The sequence below is a fragment of the Phyllostomus discolor genome, chromosome 8, assembly GCF_004126475.2.
Source record: "Phyllostomus discolor isolate MPI-MPIP mPhyDis1 chromosome 8, mPhyDis1.pri.v3, whole genome shotgun sequence".
NCBI lineage: Eukaryota > Metazoa > Chordata > Mammalia > Chiroptera > Phyllostomidae > Phyllostomus > Phyllostomus discolor.
In genome coordinates, this window is record NC_040910.2 from 75,743,620 (window position 1) to 75,771,346 (window position 27,727).

General features: G+C 55.6%; 1 protein-coding gene across 3 annotated transcripts; it reads left to right on the forward strand.

Annotated features, from left to right (window-relative positions):
* Positions 1-5,150: 5,150 nt before the first annotated feature.
* On the forward strand, positions 5,151-25,947 carry CLUH (clustered mitochondria homolog). Of its 3 annotated transcripts, none has more exons than XM_036033279.1 (26): positions 5,151-5,370; positions 12,107-12,309; positions 13,118-13,289; positions 14,215-14,358; positions 14,555-14,679; positions 14,776-14,930; positions 15,009-15,134; positions 15,692-15,839; positions 16,063-16,155; positions 16,980-17,674; positions 18,347-18,570; positions 18,740-18,862; positions 19,003-19,103; positions 19,905-20,057; positions 20,144-20,206; positions 20,310-20,554; positions 20,799-20,883; positions 21,052-21,205; positions 21,286-21,425; positions 22,254-22,334; positions 22,413-22,538; positions 22,621-22,742; positions 23,036-23,129; positions 23,222-23,356; positions 23,439-23,512; positions 24,478-25,947. In XM_036033279.1, exons 1-26 carry the CDS (start codon positions 5,271-5,273, stop codon positions 24,662-24,664), a joined length of 4,068 nt encoding a protein of 1,355 aa, XP_035889172.1. In that variant the 5' UTR covers positions 5,151-5,270; the 3' UTR covers positions 24,665-25,947. The 3 variants fall into 3 exon arrangements, with proteins under 3 accessions (XP_035889172.1, XP_028374939.1, XP_028374941.1); XM_028519138.2 differs by having other exon boundaries at positions 18,758-18,862; XM_028519140.2 differs by having other exon boundaries at positions 18,761-18,862.
* Positions 25,948-27,727: the final 1,780 nt, after the last annotated feature.

A 27,727-nucleotide genomic window follows, 5' to 3' on the forward strand; every position in this document is an offset into this window, starting at 1 on the left:
CAGCATTAATTTGTGGGGTTTTCCTGCTTTTTATTTTAAATAATTTTAGAATTAGGAGAAAATTGCAATAACAATACAGAGTTCCTATATGTCCCTCACCCAACTTTCTCTTAATGTTAACACCTTACTTTATCATAGCACAATTATCAAAACTGAGACATTAACATTGGTACATGACAACTAAACCACAGACCTTATTTGAATTTCATCAGTTTCTGCGCTCGAGTCCTCTTTCTGTGCCAATATCCTACCCAGGATCCTATTGCATTTAGTAATTTGCTCTTGGTCTCCTCACTCCGTGACACACTTTTTAAAGCCATTTTGAGTTGAGTTTTAGTACCTTGCCAATCTCAAGAGTCCTGTTGATGTCCAAGAACAATCAGTGGAAGAAAAACAAGAGGACACTAACAATAAAATCAATTGAATAAAATATTCATGGAGCTCTGGGGAGGGAGTGACCACTTCCAGCTGCCAGGACTGAGAAGGATTTTAACAGGCACAATGGTATCTAAATTTGACTTCACAGACATGGGATGGCTCCCACATCTGTCCCCAGGATACTGCTCTCAGGGAAGCTGGCATACAGAAAAGGTAAGTAGCTTACTCAAGGTCACATAGTGAAGAAGTCAGAGATGGGGCTAGACTTGAAGTCACATGCCCAGTGCATTCAGGTGGAGCAGGCAGGCAGACCCACATTGTCCCCTCTCAGTTCAGTTCCTTGCTCCAACCTCTGGGAATCAGGTGTGAATCCAGGATGGGCTGGGACCAGACTTGTTCTTGGCCTTTTATCTCCCGGGGCAACTAGAACAGGAAAGGCCCAGCCCTGGATAAGCATTGGCCCAGGACTTTGGGGTCCCATGTATAATCTAAAAAAAAAAAAAAAAAAAAAGGGAGAGAAGACAGGGAAGGGAAAGAAGGGATTGGCCTTAGGGTCCCTCCAAAGACCCCTGGGGGTGCTCTGCTGCGCCCAGCTGGTATCACAGTGTGCGGTAAAGATGTGCGAAGTCAGTGTCAGGTAGCTCAGACATCCTCTATACAACCACCTCATTTCACAGATCCGGAGACTGAGGCTCAGGGCATCTCGCTGAATTTTACCCCTTCCCTCCTGGCAGTTCTGCCCACACAGGTTTGGAAGTGAAGGAGGTGGAGCACTTCCTTCCTTGTAGGTCCCTAGAGTAAGGCCAGTGAGGTAGGGGGGCTCCCTCCTGCTACCCAGAGGGCTGGGAATTCTGAAAAGGTGGAGGAAAATAGGAATGCCCAGCTGAACAGGTACATTCATCATAACAATAATTAGGGAGGTAGGAGGCTTTAAGCAAGCTAATTACATAGGCTAGATCTAAGCCTTGATAAACCTCCCTCTTAGCATCTTTACCCAGGGGCCCTAAAGATGGGAAACTGAGGTGCTGGGAGTACCACCCAGACAGCCCTGCAGTCCCTGGTGGGGACTATGTAACAAGAGCCTGCTAGGGAAGGGAAGAGGACCCATGGAAGTCAAGTTACAGGTTCTAAGGCTTCTGGAACCCCTTAGTCACCAGTACCCATGCTGACCAGTGGACACTCACAGCCCCTGACCATAAGGAGGACAGGAGAGGAAGGCCAGTGTCTTTCCAGGATTCAGCCTCGTGGGTCTCAGCCAGGTGTTGTAAAAATGGTCTGAAGCTTAGGATTCAAGGGTCAAAGCATACAGTACTCAAAGGGGATATTTGTGCAGAAAGCCCAATAATTATAAATAACGATGGGGATCAAAGGTGAAAGGCTGGGCTGCTAGGAACGCTCCCCCCTTAGCACCCTGTGGAGCCCTTGAAAGGACTGCTTGGCACTCCCTAAACCCTGCTCATCCATTCAATCAGCAAGCGAGCATTAAACACCGATAGTACATCTGAGAAAATGCTGGGGATACCCAGATAAAGAGGGTGTGGTCCTTGTCTTCAAGAAGTTCCCCGGCATATCAGCTGGACTCATCACTTGAGAACCAAACATCCCAGTTTGGCCAAGACAGTCTCGGTTTGTGCCTGTTGATCCAATGTCATTGTTAATAGTATCCACTTTCACTCTCAGAAGTGTCCTGGTTTGGATGATAAATTATGTGGTCACCTTAACCATAGCACAATATAGAGGCAATGGTAGAAATAGTCAGGGAAAGTGGTGGGAATAGTTGCTGTCATGAAAATACATTGATGAAGGCAGTTTGAATGCAAGAAACAATCTGTTCACTGTGTGATCAGAGGTGAGACCACCTGCCCATACAGAAAGTGGTCAGATGATGACTCCTTATGTGTATCTTTCTCCCAATCCTCAAGCCTGTTGCCCCCAGTGTTAAAACTCTTACCAACATGAAGGAGGCTTCCAATTTCAATTTCAGCGACACAAGACTTGGTACAATTTTCCAAATTTCTTGAGTTCCATGAATACAAACCAAGTACCCATCAGTCAAGAAACTGGTTAAGCCCTGGCTGGTATGGCTCAGTGGACTGAGTGCCAGCCTGCAAATCAAGAGGTCACTGGTTCAATTCCCAGTCAGGGCACATCCTTGGGTTTCGGGCCAGGTCCCCAGTTGGGGGCGCTTCAGAGGCAACCACACACTGATGTTTCTCTCCCTATATTCTCTTTCCCTTCCCCTCTCTCTAAAAATAAATACATAAAATCATTTAAAAACTCTTAAAACTCTCTAAAATGGAATGAGAAAGCTCTTTGTGTACTGATAATGGAACAATCTCCAGAATATATTAAATTTTTAAAAATCAGGGTAGATTCCTGGCCAGGTAGCTGAATTGGTTAGAGCATCGTCCCCATATGCTAATGTTGCAGGTTCAATCCCCAGTCTAGGCACATACAAAAATCAATCAATGAATACATAAATAAGTGGACAACAAATTAAGGTTTCTCTCTCTCTCTCTCTCTCTCTCTCTCTCTCTTTTTCTTTCTCTCTAAAATCAATAAAAAAAATTTTTCACAAAACAAATCAGGGTGAAGAAGCGCAGGTACAGTATGTTACCATAGTGTAACTCAAGGGATATATATACATGTATGTACACACACACACACACACACACACACAAATACACTCTTCTTATTGATTTGAAAGAGAGAGAGGAAAGGGAAAGGAGAGAAAGAGAGAGAGAAACATCAATTTGTTGTTTCACTCCTTTATGCATTCACTGGTTGATTCCTGAATGTGCCCTGACCAGGGATGGAACCTGCAACCTTGGAATATTGGGACAATGCTCTAACCAACCAAGCTGCCCAGCCAGGGCCATACACATACACTTTTATATGCAAAGAATCTTTCTATAAGAATATTAAAAACTTGATAAACTTGTTGATTCGGGAAGGGAAACTAGGTGGCTGGGGCAGGCAAGAAATTGCACATTTTATACTTCATGAAGTTTGACCCATGTGAATTTACTACAACACTGTAAGTAAAATTAAAATGTTTAAAAAAAAGAAATAACTAAATGAATGAACAAGTTCCTAGTGTCCCTCCTTCTGTGTCTGCTCATATGATTCCACTGACTTGCTCATTAGAATCCTTTTTACCCTTCAAAGCTCAGTTCAGAGCAGCATCTTCTAAAAAGCCCTCCCAGACTGCCTCCTCTGCATTCATCAGAACCTTCTCTAAAGGCGTTTATTCTGCAGCCTTGTACATGAAGTTGCTATGCGCATCTCACTGCATCCACCAGACTGAAACTTTTCCTGGCAGGGACTGGATCCAGTTTATCTCTGATCTTCCTGTAGCACTGAGCTCTTCCAAGTGCTACCACCATCTCTTCCCGATAGCTAAGTGAGCCTAGACAGCTAGGGGTTTTTATATGACAGAGGAAGTGCCTTTCAGCGGGGTGAAAGTCAAGAGACTTGCTTAGGTTTACAAAAAGAGAAAAGGTTGCAGGATGCAAATTTCCAATCAAATCCAGCATTAGGTTTGTGCACTACCCTGGCTGCCTGCCTCTTATGTACACCCAGCAGTCTGGTCTTGCTCTTATTTCCAGGCTTCTTGTGCAATAGTCCTAACTCATCTCTTGATAGTGGAGCCCAGTCTGCCTTACACACCACACAGCAAGCAACCAGAGCATTTCTCCCTTCTCTTCCTCCTGCTTAAATGTTCAAAGCTTTTCACCAGCTCCCCTTCCCACCACCTGTACTGCGGGACAAAGTCCACGTTTCTTTGCAATTTTTATGAGGCCCTAGGGCCTGTCCCAGCCCACCTTTGCAGCTTCAGCTCCCCAATTCCCATTAGATCCTGGAAAATGTCAGGAATATGCTTTAAGTGCTTCCCAATGGTTTCTCGGGCCTGTGCATAGAAGACACTCCCCACTCTCTGCTTCTGGAATGCGTCAGTTCACTGGCAAGACCAGGTAAATGTCACTAGGCAGCATTCTTTGACCTCACATCTTAGTCCCCACCAAGCCTCAAACATCTGAAAATATGAACCACTGTTAGTGTCCAGGCTGTGGATTTGGTTGGACCAAGCTGTACTTCTTGCTCTCTGTGCCACCTTGGTCTCTGCTTCCTCCACTGTAAAATGGGGTGACTGTACCAGTCTGAAAATGAGAAATCACCTGGTGGGGCTGTCGAGGTTGCTGGCAGGAAGAAGCTCGTTGTGGCTCAGGACAAAGTTTAGTGGTCCATTTCTGACACTTCAACACCATTTGCCACTCTCTCTACCCCTGCCTCTAGTGACCAAACCCTTGGCTGCCCTCCACCCTCTTCTCAAAAAGCCAAGCATCCCAGCCCCACCGCTTCAGCGGCAAAGGGCAAATTTGGAGAGGAAGGTGCTGAGGGTCACGCTAACATCGCAGATTAGAGACCGCGTGGTCACTTGGCAGTTTTGCAATTGGAAGCAGAGGACCATTGGGGGAGGGGACGGTTGGCAAAGGCAGTGTCAGAAGAGTCTTCACTCAAGGTCAAGGTGCCCGCCCTACTGGGAGGGAACTCCCGGGATTTCTCTTTGAAGCCCCGCCCTTCTACCAGGAGGCCTGAAGCCTCTCTCTTCTCTGAATCAGTGTACGTTCCCTTTAAGACATTCGGGGAGAGTCACAGCTTTGGTAGCGGGCCAAAAAGCTCCACGTGTTTTGTCCCTCGCGGGCCGCCGTGGACCGGGTCGGGCGCGGAGGCGGGGCAGGGGAAGCGGCGGTGGGGTCAAAGGTTACAGCGCGCACCACGTGGGCCGGTGACTCCGTCCTTCCCGCAGCGGCCCGCGGAGAGCAGGGCACTTGGGTTAGTGGCGCGGCGGGCGGCACCGACAGTTGAGCCGGACGCCGGATCCCGCCGCCATGGTCATCAAAACGGACGAGTTGCCGGCGGCCGCCCCGGCCGACAGCGCCCGGGAACCTAGCTCACAGGCTGGTGGCAAGGGGCGGCCGGGCTCAGCCGGTGAGTGGGGCCGGGACCAGCCGGGAGTCAGGCAGTGTAGGCTGGACCTGGCCGAGCTGGGGGAGGTGGGTCGGGGTTCCACGGGGACCGCCGCCTTTTCTCCGCACCGGTCTGGGTTGTATCTCGCTGGGCCTTCCACCGGGCCGCCCCCGCCCTGAAGGTCACCTTCACTGTCGCCCCCGGCTGCAGCCGGCCGGGGCTTCGCACGTGGGGTCCCGGGAAGGGCAGCGGCGGCAGGCACACGCGCGCCAGATCGCGGGGACACGTGCGTGCACACGCGGTTTCGGGGTGCGCCGCTGCCGTAGATGGATAGAATCGGCGGCCCCACCTCCTCTCTGCCCGAGTCCTGGAGAGCCCTCTGGGCTGGGGTCACTGACACTTGCTCCTTCACGTCAGGGTCCTAAGCGTTGCTGTGCTCCACTGCAGCCCTGCAAGCGAGGCTCCACTTAGGACCTCCCAAGCTTGGTTTGTGAGAAGAGCGCTAGTTAGGATGAGTTTTGTCAGGGGGTTTCTCTGGTACCTTCTCAGAGTTAAGGCTTTAACCCTAGGTCTTCAGGCTCCGATCTCTCTTCCAGGTTAGGGGTCTGCCTGTGTGTGGGGCCAAAGCCAAACTCCTTGGCAGGAAGAGGTGTTTGTGCCAGAACTTGATCATTAACCCGCCTTATTGCGAAAAGAGAGTCAGTTCACAGCGTCAGTTTTTAAGGCAAAGGTCGGCAGTGTGGTGTAGAGCTCCCAGCTCTCTCCCATGGGGACTGTGTGGCCCTGGCTTTGGGAGTGGCTGCCGGTTTCTCTGGTGGGGCCTGCTTCTCTCCACTTCTCCTGGACCTTCTGTTCCCTTCCATCATGTCTCCGAGTCCAGCTTTGAGGCTGAAGTTCCTGCCCAGCCTGTCAGTTGTCAGCTCCACAGCTTCCTCAGAGCCTCAGGCATTGTCTGTGGTCCTTTTCTTCCCCGAGTGGAGGGCAGAACTACCTGTGTTTCCCACTTCCTCCCAACTCTCCTCAGCAGGGTGAGTCGTTTTCGTTTCCCTGCCCAACCTCTGGTGGTGAGTTGGGATGTGAACAGTGTCAGGTAGGCTCTCTGACCCTGCCACCTGTCACAGCCAGTTTACTTTGTAGTAGGGGATGGGTATGGTGGCAGTTTTGCTGATTGCCTGGACAAAGCAGTTTGGGCTGAAGGACAGTTGATGATGATGCCAACCTTGCAGGCTTTGCCCTCAGGTGGCTCTGAATGGAGGGGCAGATAAGAGGGGCTGGCTGACTTCCCCTCTAGCAAAGAGACCTGAAGAGATGAAGCGACTTGCCCAAGGTCACATGGTGATTTGGCTGTTGAGAGCATTTGGATCTCCAGCTCAAGGCCAGTATGCCAAGGCTGCCCTGTGTATCCCGGAAGAAGCTGGGACAGACACATTGGCTGGGATCATACACTGCTGTGAGGGCTGAGGAGGGGGAGTCTATTGGAGTGTTCCTCTGGGGGTCTGAGTGAGACCCCTCCTCAGCTACATGCTGAGAAGCTCTGTCTGGGGCAACCTGCTTTCGGGGAAAGGCACAGCTGTTTGTTTTGGGGAAACTGGGAGCATACTATTGGTGGAGCACTGATTGGCTTCCTTACGTTTCTGGGAAGCTAGTTTAGATAGGTAGGACTTGAATTCCAGCCTGCCTGACTATTCGGAGAAGGAGGGGACGTTAATGGAGACCCACCACAGACTCTTCCCCAGGCTTCTGACTTCAGGACCCAGCTTTGGAAGGCTCCCCCATCCCCTTGAGGAGGTGATCAGGGCCCTTTGTGGGGGGAAGCAAAGGTCACTTACCTTCTTGGGAATAAAGCTGCTTTTAGGGGTTAAGAGAACAGGCAGGTTTTTCAAGTTTGCAGTTGGTGTGTCTAGTTCCTTTTGCTTTAGGGGAGGGCTCCTTGGAGTTGGGGCCCAGAGCTGAGAAGGGGCTGGAAGACTGAAGAGGAGCCTGGGGGCTCATAGGGGCTCCCTGACAGGATCTGACAGCTCTTCTCTTGGTAGGTCAGAGTAAAGCAGCTTGAGGAGCCTTGGCCCGGGCCCTGCAGACCTGCTTCTGGCCTGGGGAACTGGAAGGAGGGAAGAGAAGTGCCCATATCCTTGGGGTCTTCCATAGGCTGCTCACCTGCCCTCACCTCTTTCCCTTGAAGCCCAGGACTCCTGGGATGGGTGATATGTCTTTTGGGGCCTTACTTCCTGCTGGAGCCTCACGTGCTAGGAGGCCGTGGCTGGGGCGGGGCCTGGCCCTGGCCTGGCACAGTCTACCGAGTGAGGCCATGCCAGGCTGGGGAAGGCACACAGAGGCCACCTGAGATGGCCTAGTTTCTTTTCTGCCCCCTCCGTTCTGCTGTTCATGGGGTCCCTGTGCTCCCAGGCCAGGGCAGGGCTGTGGTTTAGCTCTCCATTCTGATCTAGCCAGTCAAGACTAGGGATGTATGTACTCAGTGCTGTTTGGGTGACCCCTTCCCATTCTGCAGAAAACCACTTTTTCTCTTTCCCTAATGCCCATATACTCAGGAATGCTCTCTGTGATGAGAAGAGGGGGTGCCAGCCCAGGGGTGTAGAGGCTTGGGGGGAGATCTTATGGCTGGGGAGAGATTTGCCTCCCAGGCCTAGTCCTGGAGCCTAGGAAGGGTCACAGGGTGCCACAGCCTGGGGGAGTTGCCCTCAGATGCCGAAGCTTGGGCATCTCACAGACCTGGGGGTTGTTTTGTTTTGTTTTGCTTTTTGTTTTTGACTTGGTTTGGCAGCCCGTTGCCTCTGTGACCTTGGGCAGCTTGCTTACTAGCTATCTGGAACCTCAGTTTCATCGAGTGAGATGGGCTGGCCGAGCTGATGGAGCAAATGGCTGTGGGCTGGGCCTGGAGTGAGCGTTAGCTTTGTGGTGCCCTGAATGGAGGTGACTGTCCCCACCATCGCCTGCCCCACTCCCTTCTCTGGAGGGCTAGGGTGTGTTTGGGAAGGAGGGTAGGATAAGAAGGGCTCTGCCAGGGCCTGGCTCTTAGCACCACGTCTGGTGTATGCAGGCTCTACCTTTGGTGGGTGCTGTGGAGAGGCTGAGGGCCTGACCCGTGCGGGGCCATCTGGACTACCTGGGACAGGACTGGACTGGAGGGGAGGAGGCTGGAGTGAGCCTGGCTCCCTGCCTCCACCCTGGTTAGTGTGGATGCTGGAGCGGCCCTGGCTGGGCCGTGGCAACAAGTCAGAGGCCCTGGGAAGGCGCCCTGGCGAGGCTGGGCATGTTCTTTCTCCACATGTTTCTTCTTCACAGCTGAACAGCCTTTGGCTTCTTGCTGCCAGCTCTGCTTCCCTCCCGGGGGAGAGACTTGGTGTTCTCCTGGCAGAGCAGGGGCTGCTGGGAAGGGAAGGCAGAGCCTGCCAGCTTCTTGGTGGAGCTAGAGGCCTGGGGCACGGGTGCAGTTGTTCTCTGGGAGACTGGGAGCCCATCCCTTCTCCCGCCAGAACCAGTGACTTCTCAGGAAGGGTCACCTGCAGGGGACAGCATGAAGAGGCCCCAGCCAGCCCCTTGACCCAGGAGGCAGACGGTGCTCAGCGTCTGCAACTGGTAGACAGGGGTGGCCACCTCATGGCCTGGGTCTGGGTCTGCACCAGCTGTTGCCGGCAGCTGGCTGAAGCGGTCCTGCCCACCCCCGCTGGGATTGGGGCTGAGGAGAGGACCCCCTTGCTGGGCCCTGCCTCTGCCAGCCAGTCCCCAGGGCCCTTGATCTTCAGGGGCCCAGGTACCCTAAACTCTGGGTTCTCCTGCCCCCCTAATAGCTTTGTCAGTAGTGACCCCCTTTCTGGGGGGCACAGGGAGGCAGATCTGAGTGCTGGTAGCAAGTCTACCTGGGGTCGTGGAGCCGCCAGGGCCTCCTGGCCCACAGCTGTCCTTCTGGCCGACCTTGAGCAGGATTCAAGGCAGGGGGAGTGTGCCCTTCCCGTGGCCGCCCCAGCAGGCCTGGCCCCACTGAAACCCGAAGCCAGCCAGAGCTCCAGCCCTGGGCCGACCAGCTGCATGGGGGCAAGGGTAGTGGCAGAGGCCGGAATGAGGGACACAGACAGCGCTGGGCCTGAGCCGGAGAGCCAGTTGCTTTGCTGCAATGGCGGTCAAGAGACTCCAGAGCCCCGGAGAGGTCAGCTGCTGACCATACCAGGTGGGCTGCAGGGGCAGTGAGCCAGGTGGCCAGCCTCTTGTAGGGAGATTACTTGGTCTTAATGCAGTGGTAGGGAGACTTTTAGGGTCCCTTAAAGGAAGGAGGAGGGGTAGGTCTCACTGTCCAGGGGAGTGGAGCCCCTGGGAACCAGCCATATTCCTTTGAAATCTGGGGTGGGAACCGGGTGCGAGGTGCCTTCTGGGCAGGCCCCCTGGGCTGCAGAAGGGAGAGTGGGAGTTGTGGCCACCCTTGCCTTGTCTTCCCTGCCCTCCTCCCTGTCCCCCCACCCCCGGCCCACATTCAGCGAGTGCAGCTGCCTGTCTGGGTCGGGTTCCCTGATTTTCCACTTGTGGGGTCTCAGACTTAAGAGCTGCTGCTCTGTATTGGGTGGGGGCCCTTTCCTGTGTCTCTTCTCATCCCAGGGTCTTGCCAGCCTACAAGGCATTTCTCAGAAACCCAGTTGGGGGAAGTGCCCCATATCTTCTGCCATCCCTCTTTCTGCCTTTTGAAAGGGACCAATCACCGCCCTTCTCCCTGCCCTCCTGCCCCTGTCTGCTTCATCAGAGTAGTCCAAGTTCTCCCCTTGGTCTGGCTGCTCACTTGCTAGGGATCTGGGTCTGGCTGTGCTGTGCACGCCCTGGAAGGAGCAGTCCTTGTGCATCCTTGTGGTTCCCGGGAGTTTTATTTCTGGTTTGGAGAGATGTGCTGGGGAAAGGGACTGGGGTGGTGATGGTCACTGAAGGTTCATGGTGGCCAGGGTGGAGGGCAGTGTGGTGGCATGGTGGTGTAGGAATCCAGGGTTCACTCTTGTCTCTTGACCTTGGACAGGGCTCTGAACTTTTCTGGGCCTCATATATCCTAATTTGGAGGGAGGAGGAGAGGACTGTATCTGAGTTCCTAGCAGTCCTGTTTATCACTGTGTTAAGGGGACCTGGGGAAGAGGGAGTGGCCTCCCTGGCTTGCCCTTCTGTGCTGGGCTTATCTGTTTTCCCAAGGGCCCTGCTGCATGTTTCTGTGGGTCTGCATAGGGCCCCGTACAGCTCTGGGGAAGTGCACCCCAGCCCCACTGCTAACAGCTGGGTGAGGAAGAGGAGGTAGGGTCAGGACGGGATGAGCCGAATCCAGAGCAGAGCTGGGTGAGCTGACTTGTCCCGAGCTGCCAGGCATGCAAGGGGCCAGTCTGGCTGCCAGGCAGGCTGGTGGGAAGGCTCCTTGGGCCGAGCAAGCATCCAGGCAGCCTGAGTTTTGCCGGAGGACTTCTGCGGGGAGGTCCTCTCTCCCCAGGTGGCAAGGCTCTCCTTTGTCCCCCTGAGTGCATGGGTGTGGTTGGAAGGTTTTGTCACCTCCTCCCCGCCTCTCCACAGCATGTGAGTTGGGTGCTTTTCACAAATATTGGACTTAACGACATGTTTACAGTAATTAATTCATTAACTTAGTGCCTTTCTATTGTGCCTGGGCGAGAAGGGAGGAGGAAGATAGAGCACTGTTGTGAACGCCACCCAGAGTATGGCAGAACAGGTGCTCCGGAGGGGGTGAGCCTGACTTTGGGGACACCGGGAGGCAGTAATTCTTTAGAGAGGAGAGTTTATTTTGCTTAGGTCTTGTTGAATGAATAGAAGTTTCTGGATGGAATGTGATATCAGGGGCAGAGTAAACAAAAGCACAGATGGAAAGGAAGACATGTGGCCTGTTCTCGGACTTCAGAGTAGGTTGGTGTAACTACCCCTTGTCAGGGAGAGCTGGTAGGAGCTGAGATGGACTTAAGGTTGGTGCCGAAGGATGTTGGCCTAAGAAGCTTGGACCTTGTGAGCAGTGGGGAGTATTAAAAGGTTCTGAGTAGTGCTCTTGAACTAGGGGAAGTGGCCTGTACCGGAGCCGTGGCCACAGAACCCCAGTCCCATGACCAGTGGAGTTTATGTGGGGTGGCTAGATTGGGGTGAATTCCATGCTGACAAGATGAGTCTTTGGTGATGCTGGGAGGGATGCTGCTGAGATGCTAGACATGTTAAGGCCAGAGAAGATCCTTGGGTTGGACCCTCAGAGTGGCTTTGGTGCCCTGGCTGGTGTGGCTCAGTTGGTTGGAGCATTGTCCTGTAACTCAGGGGTTGTGGGGTTGATTCCCAGTCAGGGCACATACCCAGGTTGTGGGTTTGATCCCCAGTCCAGGCACATAAACAAGGCAACTAATTTATGCTTCTCTCTTGCATTTATTATGTTTCTCGCTCTCCTTTCCTATCTCTTTAAAAGCAATGAAAAAAAAATCATAGGTTTTTTAAAACATTTTTTAAAAAGGAGGCTTTGGTGACCCTGGGGAGAGTGGTTCGGACACCGGGCTCAGCTGAAAGCCAGACTGGTAGACGGAGGAGCGAGGGGGACGGGCGGGCCCAGGATGTGGAAGGCCTCTGGCAGTGGCCTGCAGTGGAAGCTGTGTGCCCAGGCTGAGGCTGGACTGCAGGGTCTGGGGAACAGGCAGGCACCATCCTACAGGGTATGTGCCCACCCTGGTGGGTGAGGTGGATGCCCCGCCTGACCAGCTAGGCCCATCTCACTGAGTCCCTTCCTTGTTGCCCACAGAGCTGCCTACAGTCATGCTGCTGAATGGGGACTGCCCAGAGCGCCTGAAGAAGGAAGAGGGGCCCACCGAACTGCCGCGGGAAAATGGACTGGATGAGGCGGAGCCGGGAGAGGAGACCACTGGACAGGAAGTCATTGTCATTCAGGACACGGGCTTTTCTGTGAAGATTCTGGCCCCAGGGATTGAGCCCTTTTCCCTACAGGTGAGATGGAAGAGAGGTGCGGGGTCCAGGGGCCAGGCTGCTTTGGGAGGATGAGGGTGGAAAGCCAAGCTTTGCCCTTGCTCGCCCTGGCCCTCCCATCACAGGCTGGAAGCCTAACTTTACCTTGCCCAGTGTCACTCAGCCAGCCTGGTGGGTGTGGGGATCCAGGTTCAAGCCATTGTCCCATTGCTATCAGACAGCTGGCAGCAGGGATTGCCAGCCCTGTTGGGGATGTATGGTAGTGGCTGGTGGTGTGGGGGTCCCAGGGCTCCCAGCCCTCTGCTCTGTACTCAGGGAAGTCACGTCTCTCTGCCTGTGTTGCTACCATTTGCCTGAGAGGAGAGTGGTATTGGGAGAGGAGAGCCCACCCAGAGGTCATGCAGACTGGCAACTCATAGGGGAACCAGACAATGCTTCCCTGTGTCCTCTGTACCCACAGGCTTGGTCCCAGAGTAACCCTTCTTGAAGTGGGGAGGCCATTTGTGCCCTGGGGACCTTGACATTGGGCAAGGGAGAAGGCAAGATTGCTGTTTTCTTTCCACCATTGTTATGTCTCCTGCTGCTGTGCTCAGGTCTGGCTCATGGTTTAAGCCTGAGGATAACAGGGCCAGACTTCGCCCTGCAGACATGTGTGTACCTTGCACGCGCACACAGCTGCAGATGGGCTTGTGTGTATGGACAGGGCCTAGAACTGAAAAGCCAGAAAGTGGGAAACTGATTACTTGGGGCATCGATTCTAAGGACCCACGTACTTTGGGCTGGGGAAAGAATGTCCTCACCAGGGTGGTCGGGGCCTTCTCTCCGGCAGGTGTCCCCCCAGGAGATGGTACAGGAGATCCACCAAGTGCTCATGGACCGTGAAGACACGTGTCATCGCACCTGCTTCTCGCTGCACCTGGACGGCAACATGCTGGACCACTTTTCCGAGCTGCGCAGCGTTGAGGGGCTGCAGGAGGGCTCAGTGCTACGCGTGGTGGAAGGTTCGTCTTGAAGTTGGGCTGTCAGCCAAGGGAGGGCACAGAGAGGCAGGGCCAGGCGGCACGCCACCCACCCCGACTGGCCAGTGATGAGCCCGTGGAGGCTCGGGTGGTGGCAGACTTGTAGAGGCGGCATGGGAGCACGGTTCTGCCTCTCAGGCTGTCCCCTGCGCACCTTTCCCCTTCGTGGGTTAAATATCAGGGTTGATTAAAACAGACAATACCAAGCAAGGGCTTGACATTGGTCCAGTGAAATTCTGTAGAGAAAAAGTTATATCTCTTAAGGAAGTTAAACTTTCACAACCCTTGAGCAGGGAGGTCAGGCCCAGTGTGGAGTGATCAGCTGGTGTGGTAAGGCTGGTTTGGTTGCAAAGCAAAACCTGTGAACTTGGGTCTCCTAGGGAGAAGTGGCTCAAAGGTTTCAGTTGTGTCTGCTTATTAAGAGGATATGTGGAAAAAATGTGACCTAACTGTGTCCAAAATAGGTTGATCGTGGAACCTCTCTCCTCTGCCACCAGAGCCCTCGTTAACATTTCACAAAACACACCCTGGGGGGCCAGCATTGTCATTCTGTCCAGTCCGGTAGGCAGGTCCTCGGGCTGCCTGGAGCGTGCAGTCCTGCAGGCCTGCTCACCCGTGACAACACTTATGAACAGAGCAGGGACGCGTGAGCTCCTGAGGCCTGTGTGCACTTCCACGGGCATTTCTTGTGCCTTTTGGCAAAAGGTACTTTGCGAACAAAGGTCCCTGCTGACCAACAGGCAGGTGTGTGTGTTAGAACCAGAACTCCAGCTCTTGTGTCTATAATGGGATTTGTAAATGAAAGCCTACAATGGAAAAATCCAGACCCCCGTGGTAGTACCGTCGGGTGGGTAGTTGCAGGGAGCAGAGCCCTGGCAACACTCTGCCACCAACTCCGTCCCACCAGAGCCGTACACGGTACGCGAGGCCCGAATCCACGTGCGCCACGTCCGAGACCTGCTCAAGAGCCTGGACCCATCTGATGCCTTCAACGGGGTGGACTGCAACTCCTTGTCCTTTCTCAGTGTCTTTACCGATGGCGACCTGGGAGGTGAAGGAAAAATTGGGGCCAGGGCTGGGCAGAAGGGCCAGGAGAGAGTTAGCCAGGGGCCGGCGAAAGTGCTGAGGGCTTGGCTGTCTTGTCTGCAGGGGGTGGGACCAGAGGCATGCATCCTGGGGCCAATTTACTGGGGGAACGGAGGGCCCCTCGGTGGCCCTGTGCTGACCACCAGCCTCGGGTCCCTCAGACAGCGGGAAGCGGAAGAAGGGCTTGGAGATGGACCCCATTGACTGCACGCCACCTGAGTACATCCTGCCAGGGAGCCGGGAGCGGCCATTGTGTCCCCTGCAGCCCCAGAACCGCGACTGGAAGGTGGGATTCCAGAGTAAAGCTGGGAATAGGTCTCCGGTGGGGTTGGAACCGCTGTACCAGGAGGCCTGACCCACTCATGCTAGGCCATTCCTGCAGCCCTTGCAATGTCTGAAAGTGCTCACCATGAGTGGCTGGAACCCACCCCCTGGGAACCGCAAGATGCACGGGGACCTCATGTACCTGTTTGTGATCACGGCCGAGGACCGGCAAGTCAGCATCACGGCGTCCACGCGGGGCTTTTACCTGAACCAGTGAGTCCTTGTGTGAGCCCTTTCCAGGTCTGTGGGCAGCCCCTTGGGGTGCCCTCCCAGTGACCACCCTCTCTGCAGGTCTACAGCTTACCACTTCAACCCCAAGCCCGCCAGCCCCCGCTTCCTCAGCCATTCCCTGGTGGAGCTGCTCAACCAGATCAGCCCGACCTTCAAAAAAAACTTCGCTGCACTGCAGAAGAAAAGGTAGCGCCTCTGCCTCCTCTGTGCCCCTCGTCTCACGTGCCACCAGGAGGTGGGGTGAACCAGCCAGCCTGAACTCTAGCATTTCTTTTTTTTAAATATTCTATTTATTTTTAAAGAGGAGAAGGGAAGGTGAAAGAGAGGGAGGGAAACATTGATGTCTGAGAGATATACTTCTATTGGTTGCCTCTTGTACACCCCCAACTGGGGACCTGGCCCGCAACCCAGGCACGTGCTCTGACCAGGAATCCAACAGGCGACCTTTTGGTTCGCAGGCCAGTGCTCATTCCATTGAGCCACAGCGACCAGGGCTGAACTCAAGCTTTTCTGCCCTAAGAATCTGTGCCCAGCTCCCCAGAGCCTCCCTCAGGGAGCTAGCTGTCAGCCAGGCCCCGAGGTAGCAGTTCTAGGAGAGCTGCCCTCATGCTTTGTGGGACCCGCCAACAGCAGGTCTCAGGGCAGGGAGACACTGGAGCCGGTTGGGGGAGCTCAGAGAAGGGCCCAGGGCAGGGTTCTGAGCTGGGCGGGCTGCCCCATCTCCCCTCCTCTGCCTGTCATAGGGTCCAGCGCCACCCGTTCGAGAGGATTGCCACCCCATTCCAGGTGTACAGCTGGACGGCCCCTCAGGCAGAGCATGCCATGGACTGTGTGCGTGCCGAGGATGCCTACACCTCCAGGCTGGGCTACGAGGAGCACATTCCTGGACAGGTGCTTGCGGCCTGGCCTTGTCCTTTCTGGTCATCTCCCTTCTTCTCCCCTGGTGGGTTCCAGGTTGGGTTCTGTGTGTGTCCCTGGAAGCTCCATCTGCTCATCTGTCTTTTTCACTCGAGAGCCTGTGGGGCTGTCTGTGGGGAAGAAGAGGACGGGGCTGCCCAGAGCAGGTTGTGGGGCATGGGCTGAGCCAGTGTCTCCCTCCCCCGTCCCTTTGCAGACCCGGGACTGGAATGAGGAGCTGCAGACCACGAGGGAACTGCCCCGCAAGAACCTGCCGGAGCGGCTGCTTCGAGAAAGAGCCATATTTAAGGTACCCCTGTCCCCTGGTGCCTGACTGGCAGCCTCAGACCCACCTGCCACATCGCTGGTTTTCTGGTGGGCAGGTGAGAAAGCAGGGCAGACTGACAGAGTGCCCTGCGGTGTGTTCTGCTGGCCCCCAACTCCTTTTTCTGGCCTCTCAGAGCCTGGGGTCCGTGGGTAGGAGGGGGACCTGCCTCTAGTGTGGGCAGGTGACAAGGTCCATTCCGGCTTTCTGCCCTCCACTGACTGCCATCGGGTCCTCACCTGGGCACAAATCCCCAACTGTGATGTTATTAGTACTCTTCCTAAGATAAGAGACCTGAGGGGAAAATAGTGCCTTCAAAAAACAAAAGTTAATAAAGTCTTACAGCCCAGAGATGGTAACAGTGAGTGAGATCTAAGTGCTCTGGTGCCGGCTTTGCCGGGGGCTGTGCAGGGTTCACAGGCCCTGCCCCGCGCTCCCTCAGCACCTTGTAAAGGTCGGAGTCAGCGTCTCTGTTGTCGCTACTCCACAGACGAGAAAACGGGTCCAAGGGTTGGCCTGTCTGGGTCCACTGGGCATGGAAGTGGTGGGTCCCACACCCATTCCAGCCCTTCCACTGCTTGTTAGTCAGCTAAGCTCTCTTCTCTCCAAGTGATAAGTTAAAAAAAAAAAAAAAAAGCTTTCTTTTTTGCCCTTTTCCAAATGTAAGGAAATTGATGCTAGAGCTCTCAGCCCCCAAGGTAGCCTCCTTGTCTCTGCCACATGGGCGAGCCGGGCCACGTAGGCCAAAAGCTGGCATGCTCGCAGATGGGGCCTCTCTGGCCCTCCCAGCCTCGGCCGTTCCCCTGTAGGTGCACAGTGACTTCACTGCAGCGGCCACACGGGGTGCCATGGCGGTCATCGATGGCAACGTGATGGCCATCAACCCTAGTGAGGAGACCAAGATGCAGATGTTCATCTGGAACAACATCTTCTTCAGCCTGGGCTTTGACGTCCGCGACCACTACAAGGATTTCGGCGGGGATGTGGCGGCCTACGTGGCACCTGCCAATGACCTGAATGGTGTGCGCACGTACAACGCGGTGGACGTGGAGGGGCTGTACACGCTGGGAACAGTGGTGGTGGATTACCGTGGCTACCGTGTCACGGCTCAGTCCATCATCCCCGGCATCCTGGAGCGGGACCAGGAGCAGAGTGTCATCTATGGCTCCATCGACTTTGGCAAGACAGTGGTGTCGCACCCGCGATACCTGGAGCTCCTGGAGCGCACGAGCCGGCCCCTCAAGATCCTGAGGCACCGGGTGCTCAATGACCGCGATGAGGAGGTGGAGCTCTGCTCCTCTGTGGAGTGCAAGGGCATCATTGGCAACGACGGGCGCCACTACATCCTCGACCTGCTGCGCACCTTCCCGCCTGACCTCAACTTCCTGCCTGTGCCTGGTGAGCAGCTGCCTGAGGAGTGCACCCGGGCCGGCTTCCCCCGCAACCACCGGCACAAGCTGTGCTGCCTGCGCCAGGAGTTGGTGGACGCCTTCGTGGAGCACAGGTGAGGAGCAAGGCCGGGCTGGCCCTGCTGAAAGGCTTCTGGGCCTGATCCTGAGGGAGTGGCTTTGGGGAGTGGAGAAGAACTGGCCCTGGCAACGGGCATTACAGACTGCTCTGGCCCTGCCCCCGCCGGGCTCAGACCAGTGGCTCTCAGCTGAAGTGATGCTGCCCCCCTGAGGATCGTGTGGAAATCTGTGAGGGTGTTTTTGAAGGTCCTGGTGCCGGGGACTGGGAGAGGGAACAGGGGGCGTCAAGGCGGTTGGCATTTAGTGCTTAAGGATCAGGTACATCAAATGTCCCACCCCATGAATAGTTCTCTCTCTCACCATGCCACTGGGTTCCTGTCAATTTTGAGAGCCCTGGCCTGCTTGGTGAGCCACTCCTGACCCACACCTCACCCCAGTTGTCCTCTTCCCATCTGAGATTTTGCTTTTTGCTGGGACCTGCTGCCCCTGGTAGAGGTGCTAAGCTGGCACATGCACATAGGCGCCGATGCTTACATATGGGGCAGGATGTGGCCTGTGCCGTCAGGGTGTCCAGCCCCAACATTTGTTAACCCCAGCCAGTCAGGATCCTAGGGCTGGGTTCTGGGCCCTGTAGCCAGCAGGAAGGCCAGCGAGGCTGCTGCCAGCCCTTTCTTGTTCCTGTCTCTGTCCTGTCTGCTGCACTCTAGGTATCTCCTCTTCATGAAGTTGGCTGCCCTGCAGCTGATGCAGCAGAAAGCCAGCAAGGTGGAATCCCCCATCTCACTGGAAAATGGCAGCCTACTCTCCTTGGAGTCCAAGTCTGAAGACCCTCTGGGACCCGAGGCAGGAAGTGAAGAGGAGGGCAGCAGTGCCAGTGGCCTGGCCAAGGTGAAGGAGCTGGCAGAGACCATCGCCTCGGATGACGGGACAGGTGCGGCTGCTGTGGGTGCTGGGGGAGCCTTAGGCCTGTCTTGGCAGCTGGTGGTTGCCACCAGTGGCTCAAGACCCAGTCAAAGAGAGGCAGACGGACATCTTGGCAAGGAGCTGGGGGGAGGCTTAGGACAGTGGGCCCACCAGTAGTGGAATGGGCTGCCTCCCAGCGGGCCCTGTCTCCACAGCAGACCCACGGAGCCGGGAGGTGATTCGCAACGCGTGCAAGGCAGTGGGCTCCATCAGCAGTACGGCTTTCGATGTTCGCTTCAACCCTGACATCTTCTCACCAGGCAGGTGGTGGAGCAGGGCGGGCAGAGCACTGTGGGATCATCGATGCTGGTGGGCCTGGTCCCCCACCTGAGCAATGCCGTCTGTCTTGCTATCTCCACCTCCCTTCTCCTGGCTCAAGCCTCTACTCTCCCTCCCACAGGCGTTCGCTTTCCTGAGTCCTGCCAGGAGGAAGTGCGGGACCAGAAGCAGCTGCTGAAAGATGCCGCTGCCTTCCTGCTCTCCTGCCAAATCCCCGGCTTGGTGAGGACAGGGCCACAGGGGCAGGGTTGCAGCAAGGGGGCTACACAGAGGGCACTGGTATAGGCTCAACCTTGGAGGCTCGTGGGACCTTCACAGGAGTGACTTCCTTAGACCTGCTGACTTGCAAGGCGGGTCGGGCAGGATACTTTTCCTGGTTGTACAGAGGGGCCACTGACCCGGAGAGACCAAGGGAGGCCGCAGACATAGGCTCTGCTCTCTTGTGCCCCCCATATGGGCTGGCGGCTGGGCACTGGTCCTCTGAGCCCGTGTGAGAGAGGTGCAGGGGGGCATCTGAGAGGAACGGGGAGAGGTTCTGTCCTCTGCACCCTCACAAGCTTTATATGTAGACCTTGTGGGTGCCGAGGTGCTTGCTCCCTACTAAGGTAGCTCCGTGATCAGGTGGTACGCTTGTCTCCGCCCTTGGAGCCGAGCCTGCCGTGCTGTCCGCCAGGCCATCCAAGGGGCAGTCAGCTCTGCTCCTTCCCTCCTGGTCTGAGGGGAGCCTGTGCTGCTTGTTGGGCTCTCTTGGTTCATCGCCTGTGGGGTGCCCTCATCCCTGCTTCCCTGTCAAGTGCGCCTGGCAGTCCCCCAGTTTCCTTAGCTTGTGTGGAGGGTTGGGAGACAAATTGTCATGTCCTTGCTGCTGCTTTGTCTCCTTCTCTCTTCCTGACTGGGAGCCGGGGTCTTCATCCCCTGCTTCCCCTTGGGTGGACCTCATGGTAGTGTGAGCTCCCCAAGGGAGACCCAAGGTAAGAGGAGGCAGAGGGCCTAGGCAGGGCCCTGATCCACTGCAGCCTGCAGGTGAAGGACTGCACGGACCACGTGGTGCTGCCCATGGACGGGGCCACACTGTCTGAGGTGATGCGCCAGCGTGGCATCAACATGCGCTACCTGGGCAAGGTGCTGGACCTGGTGCTCCGGAGCCCGGCGCGAGACCAGCTGGACCACATCTACGTGAGTGGTGCTCAAGGCGGGTTGTGGACAGTGGGGCCTGGGGGAGGCCTGGGCTCACCACGACTTCCCTCTTTCAATCATTGTAGAAAATTGGCATCGGAGAGCTCATCACCCGCTCTGCTAAGCACATCTTCAAGACGTACTTGCAGGTAGCACTGTTTCCTCCTTCAAGGGGTAGTGTGGGGGCCCAGGGCAGAGGCCTGGGTTGGGGCCCAGGGGCCCTCATGACTTGAGTCCAAACCTCCCTCACAGGGAGTTGAGCTCTCGGGCCTCTCAGCTGCCATCAGTCACTTCCTGAACTGCTTCCTGAGCTCCTACCCCAACCCTGTGGCCCACCTGCCTGCCGATGAGCTGATCTCTAAGAAGAGGAACAGGAGGAGGAGAAACCGGCCTCCAGGGGCGGCAGATAACACTGCCTGGGCTGTCATGACCCCCCAGGAGCTGTGGAAGAACATCTGTCAGGAGGCCAAGAACTACTTTGACTTCAGCCTCGAGTGGTATGTGAGGGGCATGGCAGGCACTGGGGACCTCCGATAGCCCATGGGGCAGGCAGGAGCAGGGGACTTGGGGAGCTGTGGGTGAGCTCGCTGGGGGAGGGGGGTATGAGGGCTGTTAGGTGCTGGCTAGAGTGTGCAGGTAGCCCGGAGGGCACCTGGACCCTGCTCAGGTGGAGGGGCAGCTGTTGAGAAGAGAGAGAGATGGGAGGGGGGCCGCTGAGGCCCATCTGCCACCTCTCCCCAGTGAGTCCGTGGACCAGGCCGTGGAGACGTATGGCCTGCAGAAGATCACGCTGCTGCGGGAGATCTCCCTCAAAACTGGGATTCAGGTAGGCACGGGGTGGACTGTCCCCCCCGTGCTCAGGCTTCCATAAGGTCCACAGGGCCGGCGTTGGGCGCTGTCTCTCCATACGTGGTGGCGGGTCGGGAGGTTCTGGCCATTGGAGCCTGGGTCTGAGGCAGCCTGTGGGTATGTGGGTGTTGGCTGTGTCCCCCAGGTCCTGCTAAAGGAGTACAGCTTCGACAGCCGCCACAAACCCGCCTTCACTGAGGAGGACGTGCTCAACATCTTCCCCGTGGTCAAGCATGTCAACCCCAAGGCCTCGGACGCCTTCCACTTTTTCCAGAGCGGACAGGCCAAAGTACAGCAGGGTGCGTGGCCAGGTGTGACCAGGGGGAGGGGGATTCCCTGGCCTGGCCCTGACCTTGCCACCCTTGGGGGTGCCCTGCAGGCTTCCTGAAGGAGGGCTGCGAGCTCATCAACGAGGCCCTGAACCTGTTCAACAACGTGTACGGAGCCATGCACGTGGAGATCTGCGCCTGCCTGCGCCTCCTGGCCCGTCTCCACTACATCATGGGTGACTACGCCGAGGTGGGCCTTGAGCACCCGCGGGGCTGTGTCAGCAGAGGCCTTGGGCCTGGCCTGGCATTGGGATCTGGCAAGTGAGGGAGCCAGGGCTGTGTTCTCACCCCCTGTGGCTCACTTCCTAGCGGGGCCTCTGTCTCCAAGGGGCTGGAGAGGCTGCTCCCCAGGCTTAGGGGGGCAGGGGGCACATGGAGGATCAGGCAGAGACCAGGGGTCCCAGGAGTCCGTTGTTCTGCCTGGGCCTCCCCCATCTCCACCACTATGTAGTGACGTCCTGGAGGGCTGCTGTAGAGTGGGGTGAGGGCTGGGCCTCCCTTCATGGGGCCGCTGGGGGGATAAGTTCTGAGACTCACCATGCCCCGTACCTCAGAGACGCTCCGTGAAGCCGCTTGGGGCACCCCTGCTGTTGTCCTTGGCCAGTCTGCCGCCTGCTGGTCGGCCCCAGGGCTCCAGGGGCTGCTGCGTGTTTCAGGCCTGCAGTAGGCTCCCCAGTCGCCTGCAGTCACAGAGTCTTTTGTCTGTGTATGGGTTTCTTTTCAGTTTTTATTTTTTAAATTTTAGCTTTAGATTTGTATGCATGTATTTACATCATTTTGTTTGGAGGAAACAAGGTTTCAGACACAGTTTTAAAAGGTAGAGCAGTCTCACAGTGGGGCTCACACACAGCTGAACTCTGCTGAACCCCTTCTCTGCTGCCTTCGTGTATAGCAAAAACAGGAAGTGCAGCCAGAGGGGACGAAGGCCAAGCTACTGTGGGGACTGGAGGGTCCAGAGTCAGGTAGGCGGGGTGCAGGGAGGCACCCATCCCAGGATGACAGCCCCCCTCCTCTCCAGGCCCTCAGTAACCAGCAGAAGGCCGTGCTGATGAGCGAGCGAGTGATGGGCATCGAGCACCCCAACACCATCCAGGAATATGTGAGTGGCTGTTGGGGTGGGGGCTGCACAGCTGGGTGGGCCTGTGGTCGCCCTGGCCTGACACAGCTGCCCCTGCAGATGCACCTGGCCCTGTACTGCTTTGCCAGCAGCCAGCTGTCCACCGCCCTGAGCCTGCTGTACCGCGCTCGCTACCTCATGCTGCTCGTGTTCGGGGAAGACCACCCTGAGATGGCACTGTTGGACGTGAGTGCTGAGGAGGGGTGGCGGGGTGAGCCTCAGCCCCAGGGGCGCGGGAGCTGACCAGGGCCCTCCCGACTGCCCCCAGAACAACATCGGGCTGGTGCTGCATGGGGTGATGGAGTATGACCTCTCGCTGCGCTTCCTGGAGAATGCGCTGGCTGTCAGCACCAAGTACCACGGGCCCAAGTCCCTCAAAGTGGCCCTCAGGTGAGGCTGCATTGGGCTAGGGGGCTGGGGGGCCTAGGCCCAAATACCCAGGGCCACAGGGACAGGGTCCCAGGAAGCACTTGGATTGAGCACGGGACCCAGTGCTCTGTCTTTGGTCTGACTCCTGAGGAAATTTCTGTCACCTTCCATTCCTTCTCTGAGTCCTGGGCTTGTTGTACCTCGGGTAGATTCTAGAGCAGGGTCTAGATTGATCTGCATACCCACCCCGTCAGGCCCCCACTACCCCGGCCTATTCATGTCCTTCCTTTGCCCCTGCATCACACTTCCTGTAGCCACCACCTTGTCGCCCGGGTCTACGAGAGCAAAGCCGAGTTCCGGTCAGCCCTACAGCACGAGAAAGAAGGCTACACCATCTACAAGACCCAGGTGAGCTGCGGCAGGGACTGGGGGCTGCACCTGGGCCTGGTGCTTGGGCAGCCCTGATCCCTTCTTGCCTGTGCCGCGCTCTCCCCCCGCAGCTGGGCGAGGACCATGAGAAGACCAAGGAGAGCTCCGAGTACCTCAAGTGCCTGACCCAGCAGGCTGTGGCCCTGCAGCGCACCATGAACGAGATCTACCGCAACGGCCCCAGCGCCAACATCCCACCCCTAAAGGTATGCCTGGGATGGAGCTGGGGGCCCCCACCCTAACCTCCCAGACCCTACACTATGACTCATCTTCCCTGCCACCCCTCAGTTCACAGCCCCCAGCATGGCCAGTGTCTTGGAACAGCTCAATGTCATCAACGGCATCCTCTTCATTCCGCTCAGGTGAGGCCCCTCCTCCACCTGTCCCCCACTCCCAGTTGGAAGTTGGCCCTTAGTTTTTTGTTTTTTAAAACATTTAATATATTAACATGGCTCAAAACTGGGATATATAGCCGCAGGTGAGAAGTTTCTGATGAATCCTTATGGAAATACTCTGCATAATTGAATAAATAACTGTAATTTTTTTTTCTTAAACATTGGGAGAGAAACATCAATGCGTGGTTGCCTTTCACGGATCCCCTCCTGGGGACCTGGCCTGCAACCCAGGCATGTGCCCCGACTAGGAATCGAACCAGTGACCCTTTGGTTCGCAGGCCGGTGCTCAGTCCACTGAGCCACACCAGCCAGGGCTATAATCTTTTTTTTTACCTTTTTTTTGTAGCAAACATGCATAAGTATTGGTGTTTTTTCCTTCACTTAATATATTTTGGAGCTTTTTCCAAATCAGTATGTGAAAAGTGGCATCCTTCTTTCTCTGACTTCCTGCTATCCCAGTGTAGGTCTGTGACTTGCATCCAACCCCCAGAGCTCTGGTGTGGCCCTTAGAAATAGTGCTGCTTTCATGAGCGCCCCAGTCTTGTCTCCCTCCCACGGGGTGGGACACAGGTTTGGTCAGCCAGTGGTTAGGGAGTTCATGGCGGCCCTTTCGTGTGCTGCCCACCCTCTCAGCTCTCGTTTTCTGTGCGTGATCTGCTGTGGGAACCAGCACAGGAGGTGGCAGGTTTGGACTGGGTGTAAAGGCTGAGGGGGGGCCGGGCCTTAACTGAGGCCTCTGGCGAGTGCTTGGAGTTCTTCTCTAGCAGTTAGGGGCCTTTCTGCTCTCAGGGGGGAAGAAAGCGCTTGTTCCATGCATGTATCTCACCAAAGCACGGAGCCTGGTCTCGTCCCGTGTTTAAGTTTAAGCAAAGCCAGTGAGGTGACAGCGGGCCCAGGCCTGCTCTGACACCAACCCCCATCCTTCTACTCAGCCAAAAAGACTTGGAGAATCTGAAAGCTGAGGTGGCGCGGCGGCACCAGCTCCAGGAAGCCAGCAAAAACAGGGATAAGGCTGAAGAGCCCATGGCCACCGAGCCTGACCCAGCGGGGGCCTCAGAGGATGCAGCCTCCCAGCCCCAGGGGGCCAAGGACCCTCCTTCCCCAAGCTTGCAGGGGTAGAGAGAGAGACAACGGACAGTCAGTCAGCTGCCCCGTTACCCAATGATCCAGACTCCAGGAGAGGGGGGCGCGCCCTGCAGATCGGGAGAGGAAGCAAGTCCCTCTTCTTCCGCATTTCCAACCCCAACCCCACCCCCAGCATCCTCCTGGGACCCCGGCCTGGCCTGCCTGCCCCCCGAGAGATGTTTTTGCACTGGTTCAATGAATATATTGATGCAGAGGCCTAATTGAAGACACGTGAATGGAGTGTGTGGGCATCAGTTCCCAGCTGGGGGGCAGGTGCCCCTCAGGCGCCCCCATCCTCAAGCAGGTGTGTGCGAGTGTGTCCATGCCCGTTAGCGTCTTGATCCGTCCTTCCTAACCTGTACATAGCCCGAGTCAGGTCCGAGTGGGTGACGTGCAGATGCAATTTCTCAGGTCATTTGTATGTTTGACATTATGGCTGCTGCTTCTGCTGCCACTACCCCTGGGCCCAACCTGGCTTGCAGCCCAGGTTTGAAGCCAAAAAAGGGGGAGCTTTCCTGTGTCCTGGGATGGGGAGCCAGACCTGTGGCAGGGCTGAAGAGCTGGGGTGCACTTTAGCTCTGTGGCACGATGAGAGCTGCAGTGGCTTTATTAGTTGTGGTTGGGTCTGTCCTGGCTGTGCTTGGGGTGGGGGGTGCAGGGTGGGCCCCTGTGCCCAAACCGCACCTGTCTGCCTCCTGCTCCCTGCTCCTTAGCTGGGGATACCTTGGGGGCTGTGGTCTGAATGTATCCTTCTCACCATTTTAACCTGAGCTGCCTAACGCACAGTGGGGGAGTGGGTAGGGCAAGGGCCTGGGGGAACCAGGCCTGAATCATGGATTCTGGGGGTAAGTTACCAGGTACAGGAGTGATTGTCATTTGTTTGTGGAGCCCAGCTCCCTACCTCGTTCTTGCCACACAAGCACCTTCAACAGAGAGTACCTCTGGGTGTGGCAGGTGGAGACAGCATGGAAGGTGGTGGCCCCCACAGGCCCCGGCTGCTCCCTCTCCCGCCTGCCTGTGCTGCTTCTGTGCCTGCTGTTGGAGCCCTCGGGGGGCCGGGAGTGCCCCCCTTGTGAGCTTGAGGGAGCTGTTCAGAGGGGAGGCCTCTGCCTGGGGGTAGCTGCTTATGGGTATGGTCTGTCCAAACACCTTGTTTCAAAGGGAGTGGGCGTGAGCTAGCAATCGAGGCATCCCCACAGCTGATCGAGAACTTTTTCTTGTTTTTAAACCACCACGTCTTCATTTCACATTGGAATAAAGTGAGTTTTTGAAACCTACTGCCCCAGCCTCTCCTGTGTGTTCTGTGCCGGTCTGTCTTGATTGTGAGGGCCGTTGCCAGAAATGTTATTAGTGAAAGGTTAATGCATGTGGATGTATATGAATTAAGTCAAATTTAAGGTTATTGTTTTAGTGTCATTTATATGGGAGGAAGAGCGGGGTCACAGACACCTGGCTGGGGTTCACCTGGCTGCCAGTCACTAGACCCATGACAGTGGTGCATAGATGAGCTTCACCTGTTGTTACAGGCAAAGGAAGGCTGAGGATTGCCCCCGTGTGGGGCTTTGTGTGCACAGGCTGGAGTGAACAGTGCTGCAAGGTGAGGGCCCAGGCCCTGGGCGTGCTAGCATAGGAGGCTGTCTGACGTGCTATACTGAGGTAGTGTATCAAGACTCCTGGCAATCCAGAGAGATGGGAGAGGAGAGCCCACCTGGGCTGGCTGGAGTGGGGCCTGTGAGGTGGAAGTGAGGGGCGGGGAGGAGCCTAGTGGCTGCTGCTGGAGCATTCGAGCCCTTAGACTCAGGTGTGCTTGAATGCTCTTTGGCGTACTTGGAGTTAGTTCTTTGTGTCTTTGACATTCTGTAAAAATTCCAACCCTAATGTGTTTTACATCCTTGGCCTTGAGGTTTTCTTCCAACTGTTGCCAAAGAACTGACCTGGGTACCTTGACACATGCTCCCCGTCACCCCCACCCTCTACCAGTTTCCTCTGCAGTCTCCTGGTTGTGTTCTGAACATGCCCGCCTATGGACTTGATCCTGTGAACATTGGTCACATGCTTCACAGCAGTTCGGGGCCATCACCTTGTAAAGCTGATGGGAGTTGAGAATGGTTTAGGTTTAATTGCTATTGTACTGGGAAGGCCTGTTTTTCATGGTTGATCCCTTAAGCATATTAGTGGTATCAGATACCTTGACAACCCACATGACAACGGGCTGTTTTACCAAGGAAACAAGGCTCTAGGTGTAAAACGAACCCTGTCTTTCCCTTTTCTTAGTTGACAGATTTCAGTTTTTAAAAACCAGGGAGTGCAGGTGTTCCCCCTCCCGGGGGCACGCCCTCGCCCTTCTGATGCCATTGCCTCCCCTAAGCTCCAAGGGCCCTTCTCCTGCTTCCGTAACTTGTTTCCTGAGCCTACTCAGCCCAGCTGGCTCACTTCCACTACCTCTGTAACTTTCTAAATAAACTTTGTTGTAATTTGAAAAAGAAAAAAGGTGAGTGGTGGCATCCACAGGTTGGGTTGCTGTGAGAAATGGGAAGCGGTAGGTCACGGTCCGTATGGACTGAAATTCAGTCCAAGGGGTGTGAACCACACACACTCGACCAACCACACCTCTTCACGTCCCCCGAGTCCTATTCACTTTCCACTCTAAATGGACTTTTCACATACATATTACTTTTATAACTTGAAAATATTTTTAAAGATTATAACAAAATTAAACTTTTAAGGTATCATCTGTCTGCACTCCTGCTCCTCCAACTGTCATTGTTAAATACGAGTATTGAGAACTGTTAGACTACACTGAGGAATTCTTACATATCCTACAGCTGAGAATAAGGTGTTTCCTTGACCCTAACGGTCTAAATTACCAAATCAAATAAGGCATGCACCATCAGGACACCTACAGAGGGCAGGTGGTCCTCAACTGAAAGTGAAATATCCCCAATTAAGTTGGCAAGTCTATTGATTAAAAGAGGTGCAGGCCACTCAAGACAAAATAAACCTGGGGATAAAATCATCTCATGTAGAATGATTGAGGAGCCTTTGTAGACTGCATGT

Bases quoted from the DNA above. Each gene is read 5' to 3' on its own strand.
- CLUH (XM_036033279.1), top strand. From the start codon at position 5,271: ATGGTCATCAAAACGGACGAGTTGCCGGCGGCCGCCCCGGCCGACAGC. The intron at 12,310-13,117 runs GTGAGATGGAAG...TCTCTCCGGCAG, and splicing joins TTGAGCCCTTTTCCCTACAG to GTGTCCCCCCAGGAGATGGT. The intron at 21,206-21,285 runs GTGCGTGGCCAG...GGTGCCCTGCAG, and splicing joins ACAGGCCAAAGTACAGCAGG to GCTTCCTGAAGGAGGGCTGC.